The 24987-nt window shown below is 38.3% G+C and overlaps 2 protein-coding genes across 4 annotated transcripts; both read left to right on the top strand.

Moving 5' to 3' along the window:
- The first annotated feature begins 222 nt into the window (after positions 1–222).
- cldn31 (claudin 31) lies at positions 223–1621 on the top strand. The gene is made up of 2 exons (XM_081361191.1): positions 223–324; positions 945–1621. Exon 2 carries the CDS (start codon positions 964–966, stop codon positions 1615–1617), a length of 654 nt encoding a protein of 217 aa, XP_081217317.1. The 5' UTR covers positions 223–324; positions 945–963; the 3' UTR covers positions 1618–1621.
- Positions 1622–4601: 2980 nt separating this feature from the next.
- slc25a10b (solute carrier family 25 member 10b) lies at positions 4602–24453 on the top strand. Of its 3 annotated transcripts, XM_081361183.1 has the most exons (13): positions 4602–5020; positions 8642–8761; positions 13488–13602; positions 17887–17935; positions 18030–18071; positions 18158–18201; positions 18285–18355; positions 19360–19452; positions 20355–20432; positions 20532–20588; positions 22447–22536; positions 22622–22782; positions 22920–24453. In XM_081361183.1, exons 1-12 carry the CDS (start codon positions 4928–4930, stop codon positions 22673–22675), a joined length of 906 nt encoding a protein of 301 aa, XP_081217309.1. In that variant the 5' UTR covers positions 4602–4927; the 3' UTR covers positions 22676–22782; positions 22920–24453. The 3 variants fall into 3 exon arrangements, with proteins under 3 accessions (XP_081217309.1, XP_081217311.1, XP_081217310.1); XM_081361185.1 differs by lacking the exons at positions 22622–22782; positions 22920–24453 and having other exon boundaries at positions 4620–5020; positions 20509–20588; positions 22447–22470; XM_081361184.1 differs by having other exon boundaries at positions 4621–5020; positions 22447–24453.
- Positions 24454–24987: the final 534 nt, after the last annotated feature.

Genomic DNA, 24987 nt, shown 5'->3' with positions numbered 1-24987 from the left:
GCTTTGGTATGAACAGAGAAACACATTTGTGTGTCTTTTAGTTGCAATGTGGCCTTCATATGAATGCACAGTGTATGTATTTGTGGTGTGTATGTGTATGTGTGTTTGTGTGTGTGTGTGTGTGTATGTATGTGGGTGTGTGTGGGGGGGGGCTTGCATAAGTGCTTGCCGTATTTATGTGTGTGTTCACATAATGATGAGATGATGTTGTCCGTCGCTCAGATGCTGATCTACTCCCACATGTGAGAACAAAGAGAGTGTTTCTACACACACAGATGAAAGTTTGACAACATCAGCTCGACACACAGACGCTCCTCAGACACTGTAAGTACTGAAGATATATAATATAAATTATGTATAAATATATGGTAACACTTTATTTCGATAGTCCACTTTAGACATTCTAACTATAAGTATCTTTGCAACATGTCAACTAACTCTCATTAGAGTATTAATAGACTGTCTGCTTAATATTTGTTAACACTTAATTGTGATGCAAGTAACTTGGCAACTGCAAGCCAACTTATTCTACTAACCTGAACCCTAACACGTAACCATAACCTGACAGTCTACTACTTACAGCTTACTAATACTCTAATGAGAGTTAGTTGACATGTAGTTGAAAAGTTACTTATAGATAGTAGAATGTCTAAAGTGGAAATAAAGTGGAACCAAATAGGTATACAGTATATACATGCAAATATATCTTAAATATAAACATGCATGTGTATTTATATATACAAAATAATTACACACAGTACACACATATATTATGTAAACACAAACCTTTATTTTGGATACGATTAATCACGATTAATGTTTGCCTAGCACACATTTTTATATATTTTCATAAAACTCTTTCCCAAACTTAGCAAATGTACACACACACTAAAAGGAAACTTTTTTTTTTTGTCCTGTATTTTAAACTCCATTGTCTTTCACAGAGTGAATCAATCATTGGTCATGGCGAACACGAGTCTTCAGGTGATGGGTCTGGTGCTGGGCATCGCAGGCTGGGGTTTCGGGGTCCTGGTCTGCGCCGCCCCCTGGTGGCGTGTGTCTGCTTTCGTGGGGGGCGAGCTGGTGGTGTCGCAGGTGCTGTCGGAGGGGCTGTGGATGACGTGTCTGTCGGAGCGGGGCCGTCTGCAGTGTAAAGCCTACGACTCGGGCCTCGCGCTCACAGCCTCCGTCCAGATGTGCCGCGGCCTGTGCGTGCTGTCGCTGTTCCTGTGTCTGCTAGCGGTCCCGCTCAGCGTAATCGGGCTGAAGTGCACACGTTGCCTCGGCAACGCTCACGAATCCAAGGCTCGGATGGCGCAGGTCGGAGCGGTGCTTTTCCTCCTAGCTGCGTTTTTCTACCTAGTGCCGGTGGCTTGGACCGTGTACGTCGTAATTCGGGATTTCTACGACCCGAGTGTCGCCGCGCCGCTCAAACGTGAACTCGGGTCGGCGCTCTACCTGGGATGGGGCGTGATCGCGCTGATGCTGGTGGGCGGGGCTGTGCTATATTTAGGCTCCGCCTCCCCTGGAGCTCCAGCTATTCCTGTTTTTGGACGAGGAGGAAAAGCGAACCCTCCCTCCACGGCAGAGAGCAAACCGGAGAAAGTCTTTGTGTAAAAGGTGACATCAACCTGGAAAAAGTGGTCGCATAGAAGGTTTAATCTTCAGAAATTGTCATGTCATTCAAAAACTGTATGCGGTTATTGTTTTCCATGGAACACAAATGGAGAGTTTTGCATCAAATTTATGCAGCTCCTGTGATTTAACTCTTATTATCCATTCTCATGGATTCTTAAATTTCATTTTTGTTTTTCTACTTTTTTTGTGCTAGAAATAAATAACACATGGGTTTGGAACGACATGAAGGCAAATTTTCATTTAGACAGTCCAACTGCATTAAGAAATCTGACTCTGTCCTTCATAGACTGAATTTGGGTACATTTACTGTTCATAAAGCCTTTAGCGATTATTTTGATTTCTAATGAATCTTTTATAGGAGGTCAATTTAAGTTCTGTAATTAGTTTACTCTTTTTTTTTTCTTTTTTTTTTTGCTGTTGTTGTTGCATAACAGTCTCGCATATTGTTTTTGTTTGTCTTTTTTCCAATGCTCAGTATAATTAATGATTATATCTCATGTGATTTATTTATTGATGTGTTACTGTGCATTATTTGTCTAATAAACCTCATGTAATAATATAGACTGACTATGTGCACATGTACATGTTGATGTGTGTTGACAACATGCGTTGGCAGAAAATCACACAACACAATAGCAGAATACAGCGCAGGGACAATAGACACAGTGTCCACTGTGAGCCCGATGATGTCATCACAGTGGAATATGAGCTTGTGTTCCATAGAACTCCTTCAGAATCATCCGTCACGAGAGGAGGAGGAATGCAGAAACATCAACACTTCAGAGACACCAGGAGAGAGTGAAGGGTCTGTTAGTTCTGAACGGGGTTCATTTCAAACCCTTGGTGGTTTAAGCAGGAACATTATTGATGAGGAGGGATTTATAGGCCCGATGAAGTGTCTTGACAATTCCAGCATTATTTAGTGCGTTGACGTAATTTCCCCTGAAAAGAAGGGGCGGGACATATTGAGCAGCTCCTCCCTTTTTTAAATTAGCCAATAGCATTTCAATATATCACAGAGCTGTTGAGCTCAGTAAAGCCGCAGTTTTCCTACTAACCGTTTCTCATCCATATCACTTTAAAATACATCATTTTGTGTTGAATTCAAATGGATCCGATATGTTTTCTGGTCCACGGTGACTCGCTCATAGGATCAGATCTGTGTATCGTGTCTCTAGATCGGAGCTGCGGAGATTCACGTGACACTAACATGAAACCTTCATTCGCCCCGGTGGAAATCATATTTACACTGTCTGAATCGTTCTCTATCCCCTATATAGTGCATTATGTGCCTTTCAGTAAATGTGTGAACAACTGACCGATTTTAGCTACAGCTTCTGCATTCATTTATAGTGAAGGGGGCGGAGCTTCAGATTCTGGAGAGCATCTGATTGGACAGAAAATTTGATAAGAAGCAGAAGTGCAGAGTGATATCAAATTCATTGATCCCTATTGGCGGAAGTGAGAGACTGGCGGAAGTTATAATTACTTACATCTTCTAAATGCGAATTGTGTCATTGTTTTGGAGCAAACTAGCTTATGGATAACTATAGAGGTTTGTTTCCACCACAGAATCTCACAATTGTGAGTTTACATCTCGCAATTCGGACTTTTTTCTCAGAATTTCGAGGTATAAAGTCAGTATTGCCTGTAATTGCGTGATATAAAGTTGCAATTGCATGTTTTAAAGTCAGAATTGCGAAGTATAAACTTGCAGCTGCGACTTTATATCATGCAATTCTGACTTTATACCTACTAATTGTGAGTTATGTTAGAATAGCAAAAAATAAACATGCAATTCTGAGAAATAAAAAAAGTCTGAATACAAAGTTGCAATCACTTTTTTTATTTTTTATTCTGTGGCAGAAACTAGCTTAGATAACCGTAGATAACAGTAAACGTACTAAAAGCCAAAAGACTTCAAGCGTTTCAGCCGCAGTAACTGAAGTACTGCAAATGTCCACAAGATGACAGTCAAGCGCAAGATCTCATAGTACAGTATTTTATACATTTGTATTTAAACAGAAATAAACTTCTATTATTTTTTCTTTTCAGCATTTCTTTTCAGTTTGTCGTTGTCTTTGATTTAGATTTTACGTTAATTATTATACAAGCACAAAAAGAGTATAAAGGTCTCAGTTAAATATTAATAATTATATGTAATTATTGACTAGTTTATGGATATGTTATATATTTTGTGCATGGTTTCGCCACCTGAAATCGGAGTTCTGATGGCAACAAATCCCTTAAGCAAATAATAATAATAATAATAATAATAATAATAATAAAGAAATGTTTTCTTCATGGAACTGGCAGCTGATAAAGAGACTTTAGATTGTCAGGTTAACCTTTCAATGTTAAAGTACTTGACTTTTAGACAGACGATAAATATTATATGGTAATAGATGGTAAATTATATGTTTTTTTTTTACTATATGTTAAAACAATTAATATTATATGGTAAATATATGGCCTACCCTACATTATAAATTGACATTTTACATTCAGTCAGCCATGTCTCCGTTTATTGTTTTGTTGTTGTTGCATAACAGTCTCACATATTGCTTTTGTTAGTCTTTTTTTTCCCAATGCTTAGTATAATTAATGATTATATATTTATTAATTGATGTTTATTGATTAATTTATTTACCTGATTTTTTAGACAGCCTATATGGTAATAGGCCTACATAACAAATGGACATTTTATAGAGATACAGTCATTCAAGCAGTCAGTCAGCCATGTCTCAAGAACAAACGTTTACTGGCCCACTAAACATTTTACACAACACTATTGCAACTCTATTGTGCCAATGCAGTGGCTCCACTCCTGCTCTAGAAGTTGCGCGTGAATGAGGAAGGGCCTCGTCTTAAAGTGACAGTGCAGTAACTCAGCGCGCTCCCGAGTCCATGCGTCCTCTCAGCGGCTACTGTCCCTTTAAGAGTCCAGCCCTCGTTCTCAATGAACACCGAACACTCGGATTGATGTTTCTTTCTCTCTCTTTTTTTGTGCGTTTGTAATGTGTGTGTGCCAGTAGGAGGATCTGGCGCACCGGGAGGCCGTTCCAGATTCCTCGCGAGCAATTGGCTGCTCGTGAACTTTGCGACGCTTTGTTTGTCCGCGCGCACCGGTCACGCACTCGGCATGTCTCGAGCACATCGGAAACATCACCGTTCCGTTCTTGACCTCGCGGAAGATTAGCGAGATCATCCACGCACGCAGCAACGCGCAGCACGGGACGCGTCGCTCGCAACCAGCACGAGAGAAGAGAAGTTAACGGGGACCGGAGAGATGATGGCGGAGAAACGCATGTCGCGCTGGTATTTCGGTGGGATCGCGTCGTGTGGAGCCGCTTGCTGCACGCACCCGCTGGACCTGATCAAGGTGAGTGTGTGTGTGTGTGTGTGTGTGTGTGTGTGTGTGTGTGGATGGTTAGTTAAGGTAGAATGACAGATAATCGGTCTAATCTTCATCCCCAGAGGAGCACATGACTTGTGTGTGGCTTTGAAGAGAAAACTGTGCATAGTTTCCTCATTTTGATAATTGATATTTAAACATATTGAGAGCCCGAAAACACCGGCCAGACTGACCATTTTAAAACTATTAACATAATTCTGCTAGTCTGTTCTAAAATATTTACTGAATGTTTAACGTCAGATAAATCAGACAATATTTGGTCATTGTAAATAAGTGTGTGTGTTCCAGAATCTACCGACACACACTTGTCTAATTGCAATGAATGTTTGTTTATAGCTTATATCTGATCATTTGGATAATCTTTGGCCATTTTAACACTATGGACACAATAGGCTACTTGTAGTTTTTCAGATCCAATATTTGCCAACATAATTTACCAAATATCATCAGATAATATTTGGTCACTCTATCAGTATAATGCAAGTATTTTGTCCCAAAATCTACTGACAGCCTTGTTAGATGCTAATGAATATTTAACAACTGTAATATTTGGCCATTTTAACAATTTGCCGAATTGTAACAAACATTTTACATTCAATAAATCACATAATATTTGGCCATTTTAACACTATCAACATATAAATGCTTATTTATTGCAAAATCTATGTAAAACCTTGTGAAGATGTTAGGTCTGATAAATCGGTTAATATTTGACCATTTTAACAATATCTACATAATAATCCTTGAAATAATTTTGTCTTTCCCAAATCTACTGACAACCTTGTCAAAATTATGATATACATTTTTAATTTAATTTTGTGTAAAATAAGTGTTTGTTTGACTTTTTTTTATCAAAGCAATTTTCTACATATTTAGGTTAAATGAAAAGTATTTAAATGAATTATATAAATATAGTGACTAAATTCATCCTGCACTTCAGTTAAATCATTGACAGGCAGATGCCAATAGTCTGAGGTCTGATTTGGGATCAGTTTATTGTCCTCATGTGATGTCGTGTGTGACTAAACCAGAAGAATGTGTGTGTGTGTGTGATCACATTATAACAGGACGGATGTCAGTCCGACTCCCAAAAACTTCCTGAAACTGTTGAAGGGCGTTTAAATACGGTGTTGTAGTTCACAGACGCTCACGCTCGAGTTTCTCCGTTGTTCTTGTAATGGATGTGAGGCTTATAATAGAGTTGGATGTGTGTGTTAATTGTTTTCCAGAACTGTACTGAAGTATTTCACACACACAGTGGGAATGAAAGGCTGTAAATGTTCTGCATGCTGTACTTTTATATTAAAGGCCAGTGGTATTTTAGGATCAGCTCTCGCTGCTTTATGGGACAGGAAGTGTTCATTCACTATCAGTGTGTGTGTGTGTGTGTGTGTGTGTGTTCATGCATGCTTTTGTCCAGATTCGTCATGAGTCGCACACGTGTGAGATCGGCACATGTCTGCCATCTGTGTGTGTCCAGTTGAGTCCGGTTTGCTGAACTTTGAGTATCTAGTCTTGCTTTGACCTTCAGTGTGTGTGTGTGTGTCTGCTCCATAAGACTGTAGTTTTACTGTGTGTTTTTCCCTCAGTTTCACAGAGGAAAGTATCAGGTGGCTGGAAAGCACCGGCAATGAATGAAACACGAATGAATGAATTTAAAGAGGGAGAGCGAGTTTATTGAGTTTATTTATTGAGCAATCCGTCATTTCTCCGTCTCAGATCTTCTGAGGGCTCTCGTGTGTTTGAGAAGATAACAGGCTGAATGATCTCAGATTGTCTGCTATTCACTAAAACCAAACAAAAGCCACAGATAAGTGCCCTTCAAACAAACACACACACACACACACACACACACACTGGCTGAAGTTTAAAACAGTGTGTTGTGAGTTCAGAAGTGGTGCTTGACCCGGTTACCCTTCAGACAACTGTGTGTTTAAAGAGAGACAGCGTGAGTCCAATCTGAGCGTGACCTTTGACCTTTATAAATCATCTGCAAACGCTTTCGTTTGGTAACATTAGTAAACTACGTTAGTGAACACGAACTAACGATGAAAAACATTATTGACATTTACTAGTAAATTATTAAAATCAGAAGTTGTATCTGATAATATTATTTAACGGACCACAGCTGACATTACAGATACAGTTATATGTTTATGAACTGATATGAATAAAGATTAATAAGTGCAATAACACATGAATTGCTCATTGTTAATGTTAGTATTGCATTAATGTGAACTAATGGAATCGTATTATAAAGTTTTAATGGTCTGCGAATAAACAGGTAAAACAGGTTGATACAAGTTGCAAACACATTTCTGTAAATATTGATATTGTAATATTTCCCCTCTACATTCTGCACACTTGATCTTCTGTTTATCGCTGACCTGTAAAACTCCTGTTCTCTCGCTTTAGAGTTACAGTGGCGTTATTAAACTGTATACAATAACAAAGAACATCTTTGAGCAGAATGAAATGTGAAGTTATTGTTGGCCACTATTCAAACCCTGTGGGTGTGTGTGTGTGTGTGTGTGTGTGTGTGTGTGAGAGAGAGAGAGAGAGAGAGAGGTTTTGTAATAACCTGTTGCGTGTTGTGCAGGTATTTATGTAATGCTTGAATGAGAACATTGTTGCACATTTTACACACTTGAACTCAACATCAGTATAACAGGAACTGTGTGTCTATTTGGATAGATAATATTTACTATGCATAAATATATATAATTTAATTTAATTTTTTATTTTTTTCTGAAAATTACACACTTTTATTGACCGCAAGGATACATTAAATTTACCAAAAGTGACAAATACATTTATAATGTTACAAAATATTCTATTTTAAATAAATGCTGTTCTTTTGAACTTTCTATTCATTAAACAATCCTGAAAAATAAAAAGTATCACGGTTTCCACAAAAATATGAAGCAGTGCAACTGTTTTCAACACTGATAATAATCATAAATGTGTCTTGATCATCAGATCATCATATTAGAGTGATTTCTGAAGGATCACGTGACACTGAAGACTGGAGTAATGATGCTGAATTCAGCTTTGACCACAGGAATACATTACACTTTACTGTATATTCACATAGAAAACAGTGCAGTAATATTTCACAATAATACTGTTTTTAATGTATTTCTGATAAAGATAAATGCAGGCTTGGTGAACAGAAGAGAAAAACATACATAAAACACACACACACACACACACACACACACACACACACACACACACACACACACACACACACACATCACTCAACTGACTCATTTATATAGGCTGTATATTTTAAACCAGACACAAAATCTGTTTAACACTTACATTTAGCAGACACTTTTATCCAAAACAAATTACATTGCATTTCAAGGTCCACATTTTACATTGTTATCAGTTCTTGCTTTCACTGGGAATCGAACCCAAGACCTTGGCTTTGCAAGCGCCAACGCTCTACTGTTTTGTGTTGTGTGTGTTTTTGTTTCATTTTGTATTGTATTTTGTGTCCGTTTCATTTCCATGTGAAGGAAAATGCTGTTTGTTGTTGTTTTTTGTGGTGACGAAGATGATGATGATGATGATGTTGAACAGGTGCACCTGCAGACGCAGCAGGAAGTGAAGATGAGGATGGTTGGCATGGCGATGCACGTGGTGAAGAGCGACGGTGTGCTGGCGCTCTACAACGGCCTCAGCGCTTCCCTCTGCAGACAGGTCAGATCCCAATACCTTTCATATCCGGCGGGGGGAATTCTGGGAAAACTGAACGCCTGTGAAACTGGAGACACGAAATGTCACCAGCCACTTTCCCACAGACAGCCTTTGCCTTGAATTGAATGTGTTTTTTTTCCGTGAGAGAGAGAGAGAGAGAGAGAGAGAGAGAGAGAGAGAGAGAGAGAGAGAGAGAGAGAGAGATCATAATCTGGCACAAACTTGAAATTGATAAGTACATCCAATTAATCAAAAAAGAAGAATCTCATATCTGGCTCAAAATCAATAAACAGCTCAGTCAAACTACAAAAGATATATTCTTATGTGCTCTTTATATTCCTCCCTCTGAATCTCCTTACTATAACGAGAACATCTTTGAGACCCTCCACAGCCAAATCAACCACTTCCAGGCCCAGGGAAGTGTGCTGATGTGTGGGGATCTCAACGCCAGAACAGGATCCCTACCCGACTACACCACAGACAACGGGAATAATTATATATTTGGACAGAGCTTTCAGCAAAACAGTGTTAACTTTTCAAGGACTAACTCTGATGCTCAGGTGAATAAAACCGGCAGGCTTCTACTTGAGCTCTGTCGAAGCCTCGGTCTGTACCTCGTCAACGGCAGGGCGAGAGGGGACTCTCTAGGGCAGGGTTCACCAATCTCGGTCCTGGAGGGCCGCTGTCCTGCAGAGTTTAGCTCCAACCAGCTCCAACACACCTGTTTGAAAGTTTCTAGTATGCCTAGTGAGACCTTGATTAGCTGGTTCAGGTGTGTTTAATTGGGGTTGGAGCTAAACTCTGCAGGACAGCGGCCCTCCAGGACCGAGATTGGTGAACCCTGCTCTAGGGAGATACACCTACAGCTCATCTCATGGTTGCTCAACAGTTGACTACATGATCACAGACTTAGATATATTCTCTTTCAGAGCATTCACGGTCAAACCACTAACACCCCTATCAGATCACAGCCAAATTACTCTGTATCTAAAAAGGGAAGAAAATACTAACATACACCCACAACCCAGTAAGCTGTACAACATCCAAAACATCTACAGATGGGCTCAAAACAGCACTGAACAATACCTGACCGCACTCGACCACCCCCAAGTGTGCTTTCTCATGGATAACTTCATAGATTATGATTATCCTCATAATGAAGATGGCGTAAATCTGGCTGTAGAAAACATAAATTACATATTTGATTATCTGGCAACAATATCTAATCTTAAAACCACTAAGAAAAACCATAAGCAAAAACAAAAGAATGAAAAATGGTTTGATTCGGATTGTAAAAGAGTAAAGAAAAATTTAAGACAGCTTGCAAACCAAAAACACAGACAACCAGACAATTCAGATTTACGTCTTCATTATTGTGAGGAGCTTAAAACATATAAAAACACACTCAGAAAGAAGAAAGAACAGTACATCCAAAATCAGCTCAAAACTATTGAAGATTCTGTCCAATCAAACAGTTTCTGGGACAACTGGAATCACCTAAACAATAAGAAACATGAATAAATTACAATACAAGACGGAGACACTTGGAAAAATCACTTTGAACAACTTTATAGCAAATTAGACATGAATATAAAACAAACACAAATATATGAAAAATTAAACCATATAGAAAACATAATTGGCAAACACCAAAATCCACTAGACTACCCAATCACAGAAGAAGAGCTGATGGATAAAATACAGGCTCTGCCAACAAAAAAGGCAAGAGGACCAGACGGCATCCTTAACGAGATGCTGAAAAATATAAACCCCAAATTCAAATTGGCTATCATGAAACTGTTCAACTTGGTTCTGAGTGTTGGCCATTTCCCTGACACCTGGAATAGAGGACTCATAACGCCCATATTCAAGAGTGGAGACACATCAGACCCCAACAATTACAGAGGCATCTGTGTGAGCAGCAATCTGGGGAAGCTGTTCTGCAGCATCATCAACACGAGACTCGTCCACTTCCTCACAGAGCACAGTGTCCTGAGCAAAAGCCAGATCGGATTCCTACCAAATTTTAGAACATCAGACCATATATTCACCCTGCATACCCTGATCGATAAATACATCAACCAAAACAAAACCAAAATATTCGCCTGCTTTGTAGACTTCCAGAAGGCCTTTGATTCGATTTGGCACGAAGGCCTTCTTTCTAAACTTCTAGAATCAGGTATTGGGGGCAAAACATACAACATTATAAAAACAATGTACTCAAACAATCAATGTGCAATTAAAATTGGCAATAAACAAACCGAGTTCTTCACTCAAGGGCGGGGTGTGAGACAGGGCTGCCCACTATCACCGACCCTCTTCAACATCTACATTAATGAACTGGCAAAACTCCTGGAAGAATCGGCAGCTCCTGGCCTCACACTTCACGACTCCTCTATAAAGCTCCTGCTGTATGCGGATGATCTGGTCCTGCTGTCTCCAACAGAAGAGGGTCTACAGCAGAACCTGGACACCCTGCATCAGTTCTGTCAGACCTGGGCCCTGACCGTCAACCCAACCAAAACTAAAGTAATAACGTTTCAGAAAAGACCCAGATGTCAGGGAAAGGGACACAAGTTCACCCTTGGTATGACCAAACTTGATCATGTCACAAGCTACACATACCTCGGGCTGAAGATAAGTGCAAATGGAAACCTTAATTTGGCCGTGAATGAACTGAAAGAGAAAGCAAGAAGGGCCTTCTATGCCATCAAAAAATCTATCCAAATTGAAATACCAATCAGAATCTGGCTCAAAATATTCCAATCAGTCATAGAACCAATTGCATTATATGGCAGTGAAGTTTGGGGTCCTCTCCTAAATCACCAATTCGACAAATGGGACAAAAATCCGATAGAAACCCTGCATGCCGAGTTCTGTAAGAGTATCCTGAGAGTACAGAGGAACACGCCGAACAACGCATGCAGGGCAGAATTAGGCCAATATCCTCTCCTAATGCATGTGGAGAAACGAGCCATCAAATTTTGGAAACATCTAAAAATGAGTGACCCCAACTCTTATCATTATAAAGCCCTTAAGAACCATGAGATGAACCCTGAGAAGAGCCCGCTCATTCAGCTGGTCCTGAGGCTCCACACACAGACTAACACCACTAACACTAATCAGCCTCAGGACACTGACACCCTCATCCACACAATCCGGCCCAACCACATTATAAAAGCTCAGCGAGAGCATTACCTGACCTACTGGACTCAAACAACACAAAAACAGAGTAAACTAGAATGTTATTTGGCCCTAAACAGAGACTACACAACCGCAGAATACCTGAGTGCAGTGAAGGACTGCTCACTCAGAAGAAGAATGACGAGGTACAGACTGAGCAACCACAGCCTGACTGTGGAGACGGGCAGATACAGGCAGAGCTGGCTGCCCCGAGAGAGACGCCTCTGCCCGTACTGTGCCCAGGGAGAGGTGGAGACAGAGCAACACTTCCTCACCAGCTGTCCCAACTATGAGGACATTAGAGGGACTTCTACACACAATTTGAAAAACTTTGCCCTAACTTCCTAAAATTGAACAACAAAACACAATTCCAACACCTATTAGGTGAAAAAAGAGATTGTATGGCACTAGCGGCAAGATACATCGATGCCTGTCACAAAAAGAGAGCGTTGACGACTATTCAGTGATGCGCTCACACACACACACACACACGCTCGTACACAAAACAAACACACAAACATTTATACACTGAATTCTAAGTTGTTCATAAACTGTTTTACTATTTTTATTTATTATTTTTATTGAATTATTATTATTTTCTGTACAAAATGTTGTAAATCATTATATGTTGTTTTCATGCTTTGGCAATATGAATGTATTTTTGAGAGAGAGAGAGAGAGAGAGAGAGAGAGAGAGAGAGAGAGAGAGAGAGAGAGGGGTCATGTGATCAGGATAATACAGTGGTTCGAACGAGCTTTAGACACTGATGTAAAACTCAAAGAGTTTGAGTGGTAAAGAAGCGGACACAAATTAATTAACTTCGTTTATTTACTGAAAATCTGCTTGGTTTGCCTGAGTTTTGGAAAAAATGCTGCCAAAGATGCAGATGACAAAACAAAACTGAGTTATGAACGTTCACTGTGACAGTGCAGAACGATAGTGAGGACGTCATCTTTATCAACAGAACAGATCTACAGAACGGCATGAACGTTCACCGTGACAGTGCAGAAAGCCTGAACAATGGTGAGGAAGTCGAGCTTTCAAATAAACGACATGCAATACTCACCAGAATGACACATTCACTAACACATTTTGCCCAACATTTTTTCAAACGAATAATAAGTGTAATTCAGATGCAGATCTGGTAAAATGACAGAGTTTCAAGGTGTTTCAGTGCTGCGTGTGAATGATAACAATAGCTATACAACAAAACTATAGGTGTAAAACTCCTAGAAGAGAAGCTGTGGTTGTGAGAAACATTAGTCCAGTGACTTAACTTTGTGAAAGTGGCCATTATGAAGTGTTGGATTACACATGTTTCCGTATAGTCAACCATTATGAAACTCCTCCACATTATTTCCCGTCTGTGATCCTGTAGAGAAGCCGTTCATGTTCCCAGTCTGTGTTTATTCATGAAACTCAGGATCTTCAGTGTAAAGTGTGAAATCTCTCATGGTTAAGTGTGAGATTAAGGGCTTAAGAGTAATGTTAGTGTGTACAGGCTAAACCTCTCTAACACAGATGATACACGCGTGTCTCTCTGCAGATGTCGTATTCTCTGACGCGGTTCGCCATCTACGAGACGGTGCGAGACATGATGGGCAGCGGCAGTCAGGGACCCATGCCTTTCTACCAGAAAGTCCTGCTGGGCGCGTTTGGAGGTGAACACACACACCAGCACACAATCACACACCAGTGATCACCTTATGATGAGATGCGATCATAACTAGATTTAGAAGTAAGATCCTGAAGCTTTATTTATGTAGCAACTTTTACAAAGTGCTTTACAGAAGAGAAGTACATTCACAGAAAAGAAAAAAAAGATAATAAAAAGCTTTTTAATTTGGTACAGCCAACAAATTACCACACAGAGAGAGAGAGAGAGAGAGAGATAAACATGAACGGGCACATAAACACACAATGATGTCTGAATACCCGTCACGGCAAGTATTCTCTTGGTTAGCGTGTGTCATAAGTAAACAGTTGAGAAAGAGTTTATTCAGTCTTAAAGTGACAGCACACACCAAATAATCCTGCTGTTGTCCGTGTCATTAATGTTAATAAAACAACAAAATGCAGCTTTAACAAAGATATTAATTTCTACATGAATAAATATTACATTGTGTTATATTACATTTAGGCTTAATTAGTAATTTACTGTTCCTGAATACTACCGTTAGACTTTAGCATTCATCTCTGCTTGTAATTTGTTTTATTACATTATTTGTTTTTATTTTATCAGTTAGGCTAGTAGTTTTTGATGTGGTATCGAAGAACTTCAAATGAGCTTTAAGTAATAAATGAAAAGTGAACTTACATTTTACTAGAAGTAAGAGGATCTTGGATTCAGTTCTGAAGGACACAGCCAGCCAGTGAAGGGATCTGAGTGTTGTGAGTAATGTGACTCTAGTTTTAGAGCGAGTTCGCATTCGTGCAGATGCGGTCTGAACTCTTTTTAGTGTTTAATAGAGAGAGCTCTTTGGTAACCCAGCAAAAACACTATTGCAGTTATCAAGTCTAGACGTAACAAATGCATGAACGAGTGTCTCACTGTCAGAAGGGGAGAGAAAGTCACGTACTGTGGATATGTCTGAGGTGATAATATGATGTTTTTTTAAAACTGAGGTCATGTCAATCACGATTCCCAAGTTCCTGACCTGATTCCTGGCTGTTAGTGATAAAGAGTCAAGATATGGAGCAATAGATGTTCGCCGCGCGTCATTACCGATAACAAGCACCTCTGTCTTATCTGTGTTTAGCTGTAGCTCTGAGACATCAACAATGTTATGCTCTCTAATCTATGCAGGACAGTTCGGTGAAAATTGCATTGTGGGAATCTGGTGCAAGTGAAAGATAGAGTTGAGTGTCATCTGCATACTGGTGAAATTAAATATGGCATTTAATGAGCCTATTAAGCATGTATTGGTTAAATATTAGAGGAAGGAAACTCAGAGGTAATGAGCAGAAGAGTCAGTTGTATGTCACATTGTAGTTTATATAGATTTAAGGAGGCAGTGCTTAGAAATAGAGAATAAGAACTTGGCTGACGACCTCAACCTTCATCCTTCCCTCGCACTTTGTAACACATCTTTCCCTCGCGGGTCAAAATGACCCGAAGCCCTAAAATTATACTTTTTTTTTTTTTGTCCAGAAAACGTATTTTACGTCATTTTGATTTATATTTTTCTTTCTTTTTTATGCAATTTTTTTGGGGAGATTTTTATTTTATTGTATTTACCTTTGAATTACTAGATTTGATCAATAAATAAATAGTAATTTAAGCACATTCCTCACATTCGTTCAACTTCAATTTAAAATAACTCACAAGTTCAAGGATAACCCTTTTAATTCAGCTCAAAATATCTCACATTGGGTGTCTTTGCTATGGAAGCTTGTTTCCGCCACTGAATAAAACATTTTAAAAGATAATTGCGACTTTTTATCTCACAATTGCGAGTTTACATCTCGCAATTCTGACTTTATTTCTCAGAATTGCGTGAAATAAAGTCAGAATTCTGAGATATGAAGTCAAAATTGCGAGATATAGTCGCAATTGCGTCTTATAAAGTCAGAATTCTGACTTTTTTTCACGCAATTCTGACTTTATATCTCGCAATTCTGACATCTTTTCTCAGAATTGTGAGATATAAAGTCCAATTCTAAGGGGAAAAAAAAAAGACGGACTTTTTTTTTTTTTTTTACCTTAGAATAGTTTATATCTCACAATTCTGACTTTATAACACGCAATTGCAACTTTATATCATGCAATTCTGACTTTATATCTCCAAATTGCGATATAAAGTCAGAATTCTGAGATATAAAGTCAGAATTGCGTGATATAAAGTCGCAATTGCGAGAAAAAAAGTCAGAATTCTGACTTTATAACACAATTGTGACATTATTTCACGCAATTCTGACTTTAAAACACGCAATTGCGACTTTATTTCACGCAATTCTGACTTAATATCTCGCAATTCTGAGAAATAAAGTCAGAATTGCGAGATGTAAACTCGCAATTGTGAGATAAAAGTCGCAATTATCTGGTTTTTTTTTTTTTTGTTTTTTTTTTTGTGGTGGAAACAAGCTTCTATACTTTGCCGATCTCTTGCGGAAAAAAATATATAACATGATATTTCATGAGTCTAGCCACTAGATGGCCTTAAATCTCTATATGGATCAAATGAGCTGTTCCGCTGGGTCCTAAAGTCTGTTTGTCTTCAGTTTGCATTTAGATACGCATGTAGACATTATAAAATAATTTTTAGTTTTAATTTTGAGCATTTTTAGATTTTTCTATGTGTACTGAAGCATTCCTCGCATCCCATTCATTCCTAAGGGGTTGAATTGACCCCGCAAGGGAAGGATTTTTTACTTTTTACAATTTCCACCACAAAACTCCTCGAATCCATAAAAAAAGATAAAATGTGTGTATTCATGGTTCAAGTGCAAAAAAGTCCTAGGGTCTTGGACCCCTCTGATGAACACTTTAAAAGTTCAAAATGACCAGAGGAAAGGATGTAAATGATGTATCCAGGTATAGGAACTCGCCCCAGACTCTAGACTAGAGTGTCACTAGTCCTAATACAATAATCATAACTATACAAAGAACTAAGAGCCATTAAAGACAAAGGGTGAGAGTCTCAGTAATCCGACTCATTTGACTTACAATAAAGAGAACAGGACTGGCAGGAACCGCTTGATAAAATCTTTGCTTAACCGAATCAGTCATCTGATGTCGTCATCTTTAATGCTAAATACAATGTACTTCCCCATAGTTTTTTTATGTGATGTTCTGTAAGGATGTAAGATCAACAGATCTTAAACAGATTCTTACATTTGTAATTCCACAAGGGACAAAAAAACTGAGCCTTGAGGAACACCACAACGTAAAGCCTGACCGACCCAGACTTGATAGACCGACCCAGATCTGAAGTCGGTCGAGTATAATCACATGATCAACAGTGTCAAAAGCAGCACTCAGGAAACTTGCTGATCCATAATCTTTTAGATCTGAGTCCCAAATAACTTTCAGAACGTTTAAAACCCTAATCAAGACTGTTTCTGTGCTTCGCCTGAAAGCCAGACTGAAATATCTCTCTAAGTTTATTGGTGTTGAGAGTTATTAATCTGTATGGACACTCTCTTTATAATTGTTTTGCCAAGACATGGTTGATTAGAGATTGGTTTGTAGTTCCTGAGCACAGAAGAATCAAGGCTGTTTTTCTTCAGCCTAACAATTGCAGTTTTACAAATTTATGGGAAAAGTTTTTGCTGAAGGGACTGAATAGTGATATTCAGGATGTCTGGTAATAAGAAGTTCATAACAGTTTTGAGAAATGTAGTGGGTTCATAGAGCAAAATTACAGCAATTGAAAGTGTGGTAAATGTGCAAGAGACCCATTGTGTTTATCGCTCGCAATTCACTTAGAAACTGCTTGAGCTTATTTAGACAACATGCTGTATGAAATTTTATAAATGCATGCATAACTGTTATTTTAGTGTAGTTCATTTACTATTATAGTTTTTATTAAATATGAACTCGTTTTGCTTAAAATGTTGTAATTTTGTTTTTGTAACTTTTTGTTAGTTTCATTATGTATATTCGACCGATATATAGTTTATATATATTATGAAGTAAATATTGTATATTAGTTTTTATTTCAGTTTTATTTATTTTTAGATTTTCATTTGAAAGTTTGTCTTGTTTTTTTTTTTTGTAATTTTTGTTTATTTTTGTTTATATGTATTTATTTATTTTTAACTAATAAAAATGACAACAATACAAAATTAAAATAAGGGTTTTTTTTTACATATTTTATTTTTTTGTTAATGTTTATTTCATTTCAAGTAACGAAAATGTTTATTTTTAGTTAACGATAATAACCCTGATGCATATATAAATCAAAATATATTGCGATATCCTCACAGTCTGTGTTTCTCTGCAGGATTCACCGGCGGCTTCATCGGGACTCCAGCGGACATGGTGAACGTTCGGTGTGTATTGAGTGGTTTGTGTTACTGATGTGTGTGTTTTTTAGCTCAATCTGTGTGTCTTCTGGTGATTACTTCATGTTGTTTATGTCTTCAGGATGCAGAACGACATGAAGCTTCCTGCAGATCAGAGGAGAAAGTGAGTGTGTCTCGATCTAAAAACAGTCTTTACACTCCAGACAGTCATGATGTGATTGACCTGAATCATTTGTGTGTGTGTCGCAGCTATAAACACGCGCTGGACGGACTCTTCAGGGTCTGGCGGGAAGGTAAAGCACACTCCTGGATCTCTGACTGTCATTACCCTCTGTACATGTGTGAATGTCTCTCTCTAAACATGCTTTTCTCTCAGAGGGAACCAGGAAGCTGTTCTCAGGAGCCACTATGGCGTCCAGCAGAGGAGCTCTCGTCACTGTCGGACAGGTGAGGGAGCAGTGCATGCTGGGAGGATATCAAATATCTGTTACTGATTATCCTTAATACATGCAATTAATTCTGTAGAATTGAGATTTACCCCAAAATAAGTGCCTAAAGAGTCTAAAGTCTATCAGGGGGTGGTTTTATTCCCACACAGATGGATACCTAAACGCTTGAATGCACTGTGAACTGCATTCACTTTTTTAATTGAGTGTTCATCAGAGAAGTCCAAGACCCCATGACTTTTGTCACACTTGAACCACAAATACAGAAATAAATATAATGGATTCGAGGAGTTTTGTGGTTGAAATTTAGTACTTCCCTCGCGGGTCAATTTGACCCCCTGCGAGGAATGCTTCAGTACACATAGAAAAACCTAAAAATGCTCAAAATTCAAACTAAAAATGCTAAATTTTAACAAAAAAATATATTATAATGTCTACATGTTGTATCTGAATGAATACTGAAGTGACTGTAGGACCCAGGGGAAACGGCTCTTTTGCTCATATAGACTAGAGCTATAAGGCCATCTAGTGGCAAGAGTCATGAAATATCATGTTATATTATTATTAGTCCACAAGAGGTCAGCAAAGACACCCAATGGAAGATATTTTGAGCTGAATTAAAACGTTTAGGCATGAAATTGAGTTATTTTGAATTTAAGTTGAAAGAATGTGAGGAATGTGCTTAAATTATTAAATTACTATTTATTTATATTGATTCAATCTAGTAATTTAAAGATAACATATAAAATAACAAAAAATGTCCCTAAAAAAAAAATTGCATTAAAAAAAATAGAAAGAAATATTATCAGAATGAAATATAATACCGGTAAGCTTTCTGGACAAAAAAAAGTATAGTTTTAGGGCTTCAGGTCATTTTGACCCACGAGGGAAGGATGAGGGCATGTACCTGTTTATGATGATGAAATGATGCTAAACGTGTGTGTGTGTGTGTGTGTGTGTGTGTGTGTGTGTGTGTGTGTGTGTGTGTGTGTGTGTGTGTGTCAGCTGGCATGTTACGATCAGGCCAAGCAGCTGGTGTTGGGCACAGGACTCATGGGAGACAACATACTCACACACTTCCTGTCCAGCTTCATCGCTGTGAGTACCGGAGCCTCTGATTGGTCAATCATAGGATATTTGTGATAACTGATAGTTATTGGACAGTGTTGGTTATATTTACTTGTAAAAGTGTAATTGTTTTACATTTTAACTCTTTCCTCACCAAATGTCCGTGTTCTCACTGTTATACGGTAGGGGGCGCTATTACACATCTTCTGAAAGACAATCTCCTGATCGAAACACAGGAGAAGCAGCAGAAACATGCGATCTCATATGCAAGCAGATGCAAATGTAAAATAACGCGATCATTAACATTAAACAGCATATAAATCAAAACTGCCTAATGTTACTGAATGAAATGTGGACCCAGGAACAGCTTTAGGGCTGTTGATGGACTATATACACACACACACAGTCAAACCAAAAAGTATTCAGACACCAGATATAATTTTTTAAATTTTTTTTACTAGTGTGTGCAGGACACTATAGTTAATTTATGTAAGTGAGGAGAGCAAAATAAAATAAACTATGACATTATACCCAAATATTCTTCATACAGTGACTACCAGAAACATTTATACAAATCTGGGACCAAAAATGATTCTGACACTTTGAGCTGATCACATTTTGCTGAAGTGTTTATTCTTTAATTGCTAATGTGACATTTTCACCCTCAGACTGAACAAAATGAAGCATTGCTTGGTAATTGGTTGAGCTAAACTGGTATTATCTAATTGTGTAGTTAAATTTAACAGCTGACAGATATTCAACATTATTCATTTATGAGCCAGTCTGACAGAAGGATAGACAAAACCAGAGAAATATCAACTGATAACTTGTCATATTTTATTACCATTTTCTAAACCATAGCGAATAAACTGTGATAATGTGAGAAATGTTGAATGTTGTTTTGACTGCACATGTCATGTTTCTCTGTTCAGGGAGGTTGTGCGACGTTCCTCTGCCAGCCGCTGGACGTCATAAAGACGAGATTAATGAACTCCAAAGGAGAATACAGAGTGAGTTTTCCCTCTCTCTCTCTTTCTCTCTCTCTCTCTCTCTGATCATAGTTTCATTATGTTTATCACTAATTAGTAATATTTGTTTGTGTATATTAGGGTGTGATGCACTGCCTGTCTGAAACCGCCAGACTGGGACCACTCGCCTTCTACAAGGTACCAGTTTTGCTTTATTTTTCTTAATTTCTCAAAATAACATTGTGATCATGCTACACTTTTCTAAATGTCATAATCATTAGTTAACAAACAAGTATTCATTACATCAATGAGCTCATTATATCTGCATTCAATTATTAATTTGTTTAAATTAAATTCATTTCTGAAAATTAATTTAACATTTCTGAAATATTTCAGAATTTAATATTTGACATTTCTGAATAGGGCTGCACGATTTTGAGAAAAAACCTAATTGCGGTTTTTCTGACAAATATTGCGATTGCGGTGCGATTTTCGATTTTTTTGGTTTTATTTATTTTAAAGCTTGAGTAAGCAAACTGTACTTTTTATGTAATTTATGTAATAAATATAACCTTATTGTAAAGTGTTACTGATTAGTTATACACCGATTCAGACGTCTCCGTCCCGAGTTCACTGTTGGAAGATCAGTTGTTTTAACCATTCATTAAAATGAATCGGTTCAAAGGAGTCATTAGTTCGCGAATTGGACGTGTCATGCACGTTGTGTGATTATCCCAGCAGTTAGGACATGGACATCCAAGATTTCTGTCAGTGTCAACACAGAAAACATTTCATCACTGGATATTTTTTTCGTTTAAAGTTTTTTTTTTTTTTTTTTGTCAGTTAAATGTCCGGAACGCTTTTCAGTTCAATTTATTTAGCACAATTCACACCCAGCGATAATTCAGGAAAAAAAAATCTCCGAATGATCCACATGAAACTTTGGTCTTCCGACCTTTTATCACCGTGTCGATTTATTTTGATTAATATGTGCGAGGGAGAGAGAGCAAGACAGCGCTTAGTTTGGAGACGGTGAAGTCTTGTTTAGCCTACACTTTCGCCTGGCTCCGAAGAGAGAGAGAGAGAGAGAGAGAGAGCGCGCGCGCGACCGGCTCTCTCTCTCTCTGCTCGTTCTTTCAGTTAAACATGCGCCCTGTCACTCACAAGCGCAGCAGTTCATCTACATTACTCACCGATCAAATAAGACTTTGGCGGGACAAAAATTCACTTTGGCGGGCGCTAAAACAAGTTCAATGCAGAAAATTCATGCGTGAATTTAACTTAGTAGGCTACATGACCATGCACTCGCACAAATGCGACCACATAAAATTTTAACTCGCACATTCTCAAAAAATGGTCGCATATTCGACCATTTTGGTCGCAGTCTGGAACCCTGCCGTCGGTGGTGATTTTTAAGATGCTGGTATAGATTGGTAGTGTTTCCTCTGGATCTGGCCACGGCACGTCGACATATTTTAGCACTCTTTTGCTCCACGTCGTTCTTCGCGAATCCAAAATAAGTCCAAACAGCTGAAGTACAAGTGCTCCCCCGCTTCCTCTCCCGTCACCGAAGAAGTGCCTTCGGACATTTCTGCGCAGTTACAAGCTTTTTCTATTGGCACAATTCGAGGTACACGTTGTGTGTTAGCTGCTTTGCTGCTGCCAGAAAGCCGGTGCACTGCATACAACCTTGTAACTTTCCATTGCCATTTCTAATTGGCCAGCAAGCCAGGAACGCGAGATTCGACCATTTTGATTGGCTAATAGGTTTGTCACTCAAATGTCAGAGGCGGGGGAAAAAACCTCAGACTCCTGAGGTTAGGTTATTGCGGGAGTTAAAACCTCAATATCGATGCGATAAAGGTTAATCGTGCAGCCCTATTTCTGAAACACATAACTTAGACAGTTTCCTCTGATAACAGACTCTACATTGTATTGTGGACTCGTGTATTTGCTGTAAAGCTGCTTTGAAACGATGTGTATTGTGAAAAGCGCTTTACAAATAAATGTGAATAGAATTGAATCTTTACTGATGGTTTTGTGAATCGTCTGACAGGGTTTAGTTCCGGCCGGGATCCGCTTGATCCCTCACACCGTCCTGACGTTCGTCTTTCTGGAGCAGCTGAAGAAATACTTCGGCATCCTGGTGATCAGCTGAACTTTGACCTCTTGACCTTTCCCCTTTGGCCTCCTCTTGAAGCTGCGCTCACTGCTGTATTCCTTCTGGACAGTCTCTCTCTTTCTCACACTACACAGTCACGATAGACGTCACACACCGATCATAGCGAAAGAGGACTTCATCACTATCCGAGTGCCAAACTGGGACAACTGGACTCACTGAACTGGATCTTCTGGGAGAAGACGACTGGACGCTCATCCTCATCTCTTCAGGGTGAGGTTTAGATCATGGATGTTATCTATCAGGATAGATATGTTTGTAGATTATGAATGAATGATGATTCCAATTATTATTATTATTATTATTATTATTATTATTTAAAATGCTGTTCATAAATACTCCTATTGCAGATAAAGGGATAATTCACCCAGACGTAAACATTATCTCATCATTTACTCACAAACCTGTAGGATTAGGATCTCTTTTTGTTTTCTACATAATGTGTTCATGCAGCTCTTTTCCATTTAATAAATATGTATTGTTTCGTTAGGGTGAGTAAATTATGACATTTTTTGCGTGAACTATTCCTTTAAGACATAAAATGCACACACAAAACGGTCCATATTTACGGTTTTAAAGTTTGCTTGCAATTTGAATGAATTATGTTTTAATGATACAAATACTGTATTTTCAAAGATCTGTATTTGACACTGCACAGATATGTTTCTGAGTTTGATTGACAGATGTTAATTAGGGTCAGGGGTCACAGAAAACATTCAAGAGGACAGAAATAAACCGAGTTTTACTTTTATAACCAAAATGTGCAGCATCAGAGGAAAAGACAACAAGAAATGACTGACTGATGGGGATCCAACGGTTTTTTTTTGCAATGTGAAAGACGATTTGTCATTATATTTCCATTCTGTTCATCTCTGTTTGTAATAATTCAACAATCGACACGCGTCCTGCATCATTTGTGACAGAAATGAGCCACTGTAATTCCTGCAAATGTAGTTTTTTGTGTTTCAACGTAATGGGGCATTTAGTGAATAAGTTGCACAAATTACTTCTTATTACTAATTCAGTTTCACGGTTTGGTCCTAAATTTCTAGATTTATCTTAGTGTTTTACTTGAACTAAGCATGTAACAACAAACGTTTATCACATATTTACTTAACGTTTAAACTTAATATTCTAGATTAAGTTGGTAAACTACCATATTGGTAAATGCATACAGACAGTTTGATGAGTTGACACTAAGAATGAAATCTGAACACTGGAGAAGCCTTGTTTACCAGCAGTGACCAGCAGAGGGCGCTGTGTCATACAGTGAATGTGTGTGTGTGTGTGCGCTTGTGTTAAAGGGATAGTTCACCCAAAAATGAAAATAAGCCCATGATTTACTCACCGTCAATCCATCCTAGGTGTAAATGACAAATACGATCTGAGTTATATAAAAAAGGCTCTTCTAAGCTTTATAATGGCAGTGAATGGCTGTTTCTGTTTTGAAGTCCATCAAAGTTCATCTATCCATCATAAAAGATGCATTGATAGATGGATAGATGCACTTTTATGGACTTCAAAACAGAATCGGCCATTCACTGCCATTATAAAGCTTGGAAGAGCCAGGACATTTTTTAATATAACTCCGACTGCATTCGTCTGAAAGAACACCTAGGATGGATTGACGGCTAATTTTCATTTTTGGGTGAACTATCCCTTTAAGGGTTTGCAAGCGAGTTTGTGTTTACCTGGGTACGAAAAATGTTTGTCCACAAATTGAATTGTAATTTATGGTTTGGAAATGGAGTTGTTTGTTGCTTGAACAGAATGTAATTTAGCTGCTCCCTCTATCTCGAAAAAAGTGTGAATATGCGAACTAAATGAGAGATGAAAATGGTCTAAACTGCAATTTTGTCAAACAAAAATGGAAATAAAAGTACTAACACCAGAAAAAGTGTTTTTTCTTTAGCATGGAATGATTTGTATATTTATATTACTTGTATTTAACTCACACATATCAACAGATCTCTCAACATGTTTTCGTTCTGGTAATACAAGCAATGATCAGATGCAGAAGTGCATAACAGTGAATGCCGTATTTTGTCTCATCTCGAAACGGGAAACTCACGAATATATGCATGCTTGTTACCAGGGCAACCAAATATCTCAGACACCAAATAGTGCAACGCTGACCAAAATGCGACCAAAAAGGCGGCTACATGACATTTGCCTACTTCTGTAAAATAACCAATCACTGTCAGTGAAACCCATAGTAAAACCTTTGCAGTTTCACTTTAGTCTGTCGACAAGTGAAAAGGAGATTGATCTTAACACAGGTGAGAATTGAGTCTCCATTCATAATGTTCATAATGGTCATAATCTGTAGGCTGGAGATTTGTTCAGTTTTGTTTATTATGTTGATAAGTTTTATGTTGGTGATTAGTGATTATAGGCCTGGACATTACACACATTTTA

Source organism: Scardinius erythrophthalmus (assembly GCF_964197995.2).
Source record: "Scardinius erythrophthalmus genome assembly, chromosome: 3".
In the NCBI taxonomy this organism is placed as follows: domain Eukaryota; kingdom Metazoa; phylum Chordata; class Actinopteri; order Cypriniformes; family Leuciscidae; genus Scardinius; species Scardinius erythrophthalmus.
The sequence above is the reverse complement of the archived record's forward strand: the minus strand, read 5'-3'. Positions and strand labels throughout refer to the sequence as shown.

Coding starts and splice junctions, on each gene's coding strand:
- cldn31 (XM_081361191.1), top strand. CDS start 964: ATGGCGAACACGAGTCTTCAGGTGATGGGTCTGGTGCTGGGCATCGCA.
- slc25a10b (XM_081361183.1), top strand. CDS start 4,928: ATGATGGCGGAGAAACGCATGTCGCGCTGGTATTTCGGTGGGATCGCG. Junction 18,356..19,359: donor CTCTCGTCACTGTCGGACAG/GTGAGGGAGCAG, acceptor TGTGTGTGTCAG/CTGGCATGTTACGATCAGGC. Junction 22,537..22,621: donor AGAAATACTTCGGCATCCTG/GTGATCAGCTGA, acceptor CCTTCTGGACAG/TCTCTCTCTTTCTCACACTA.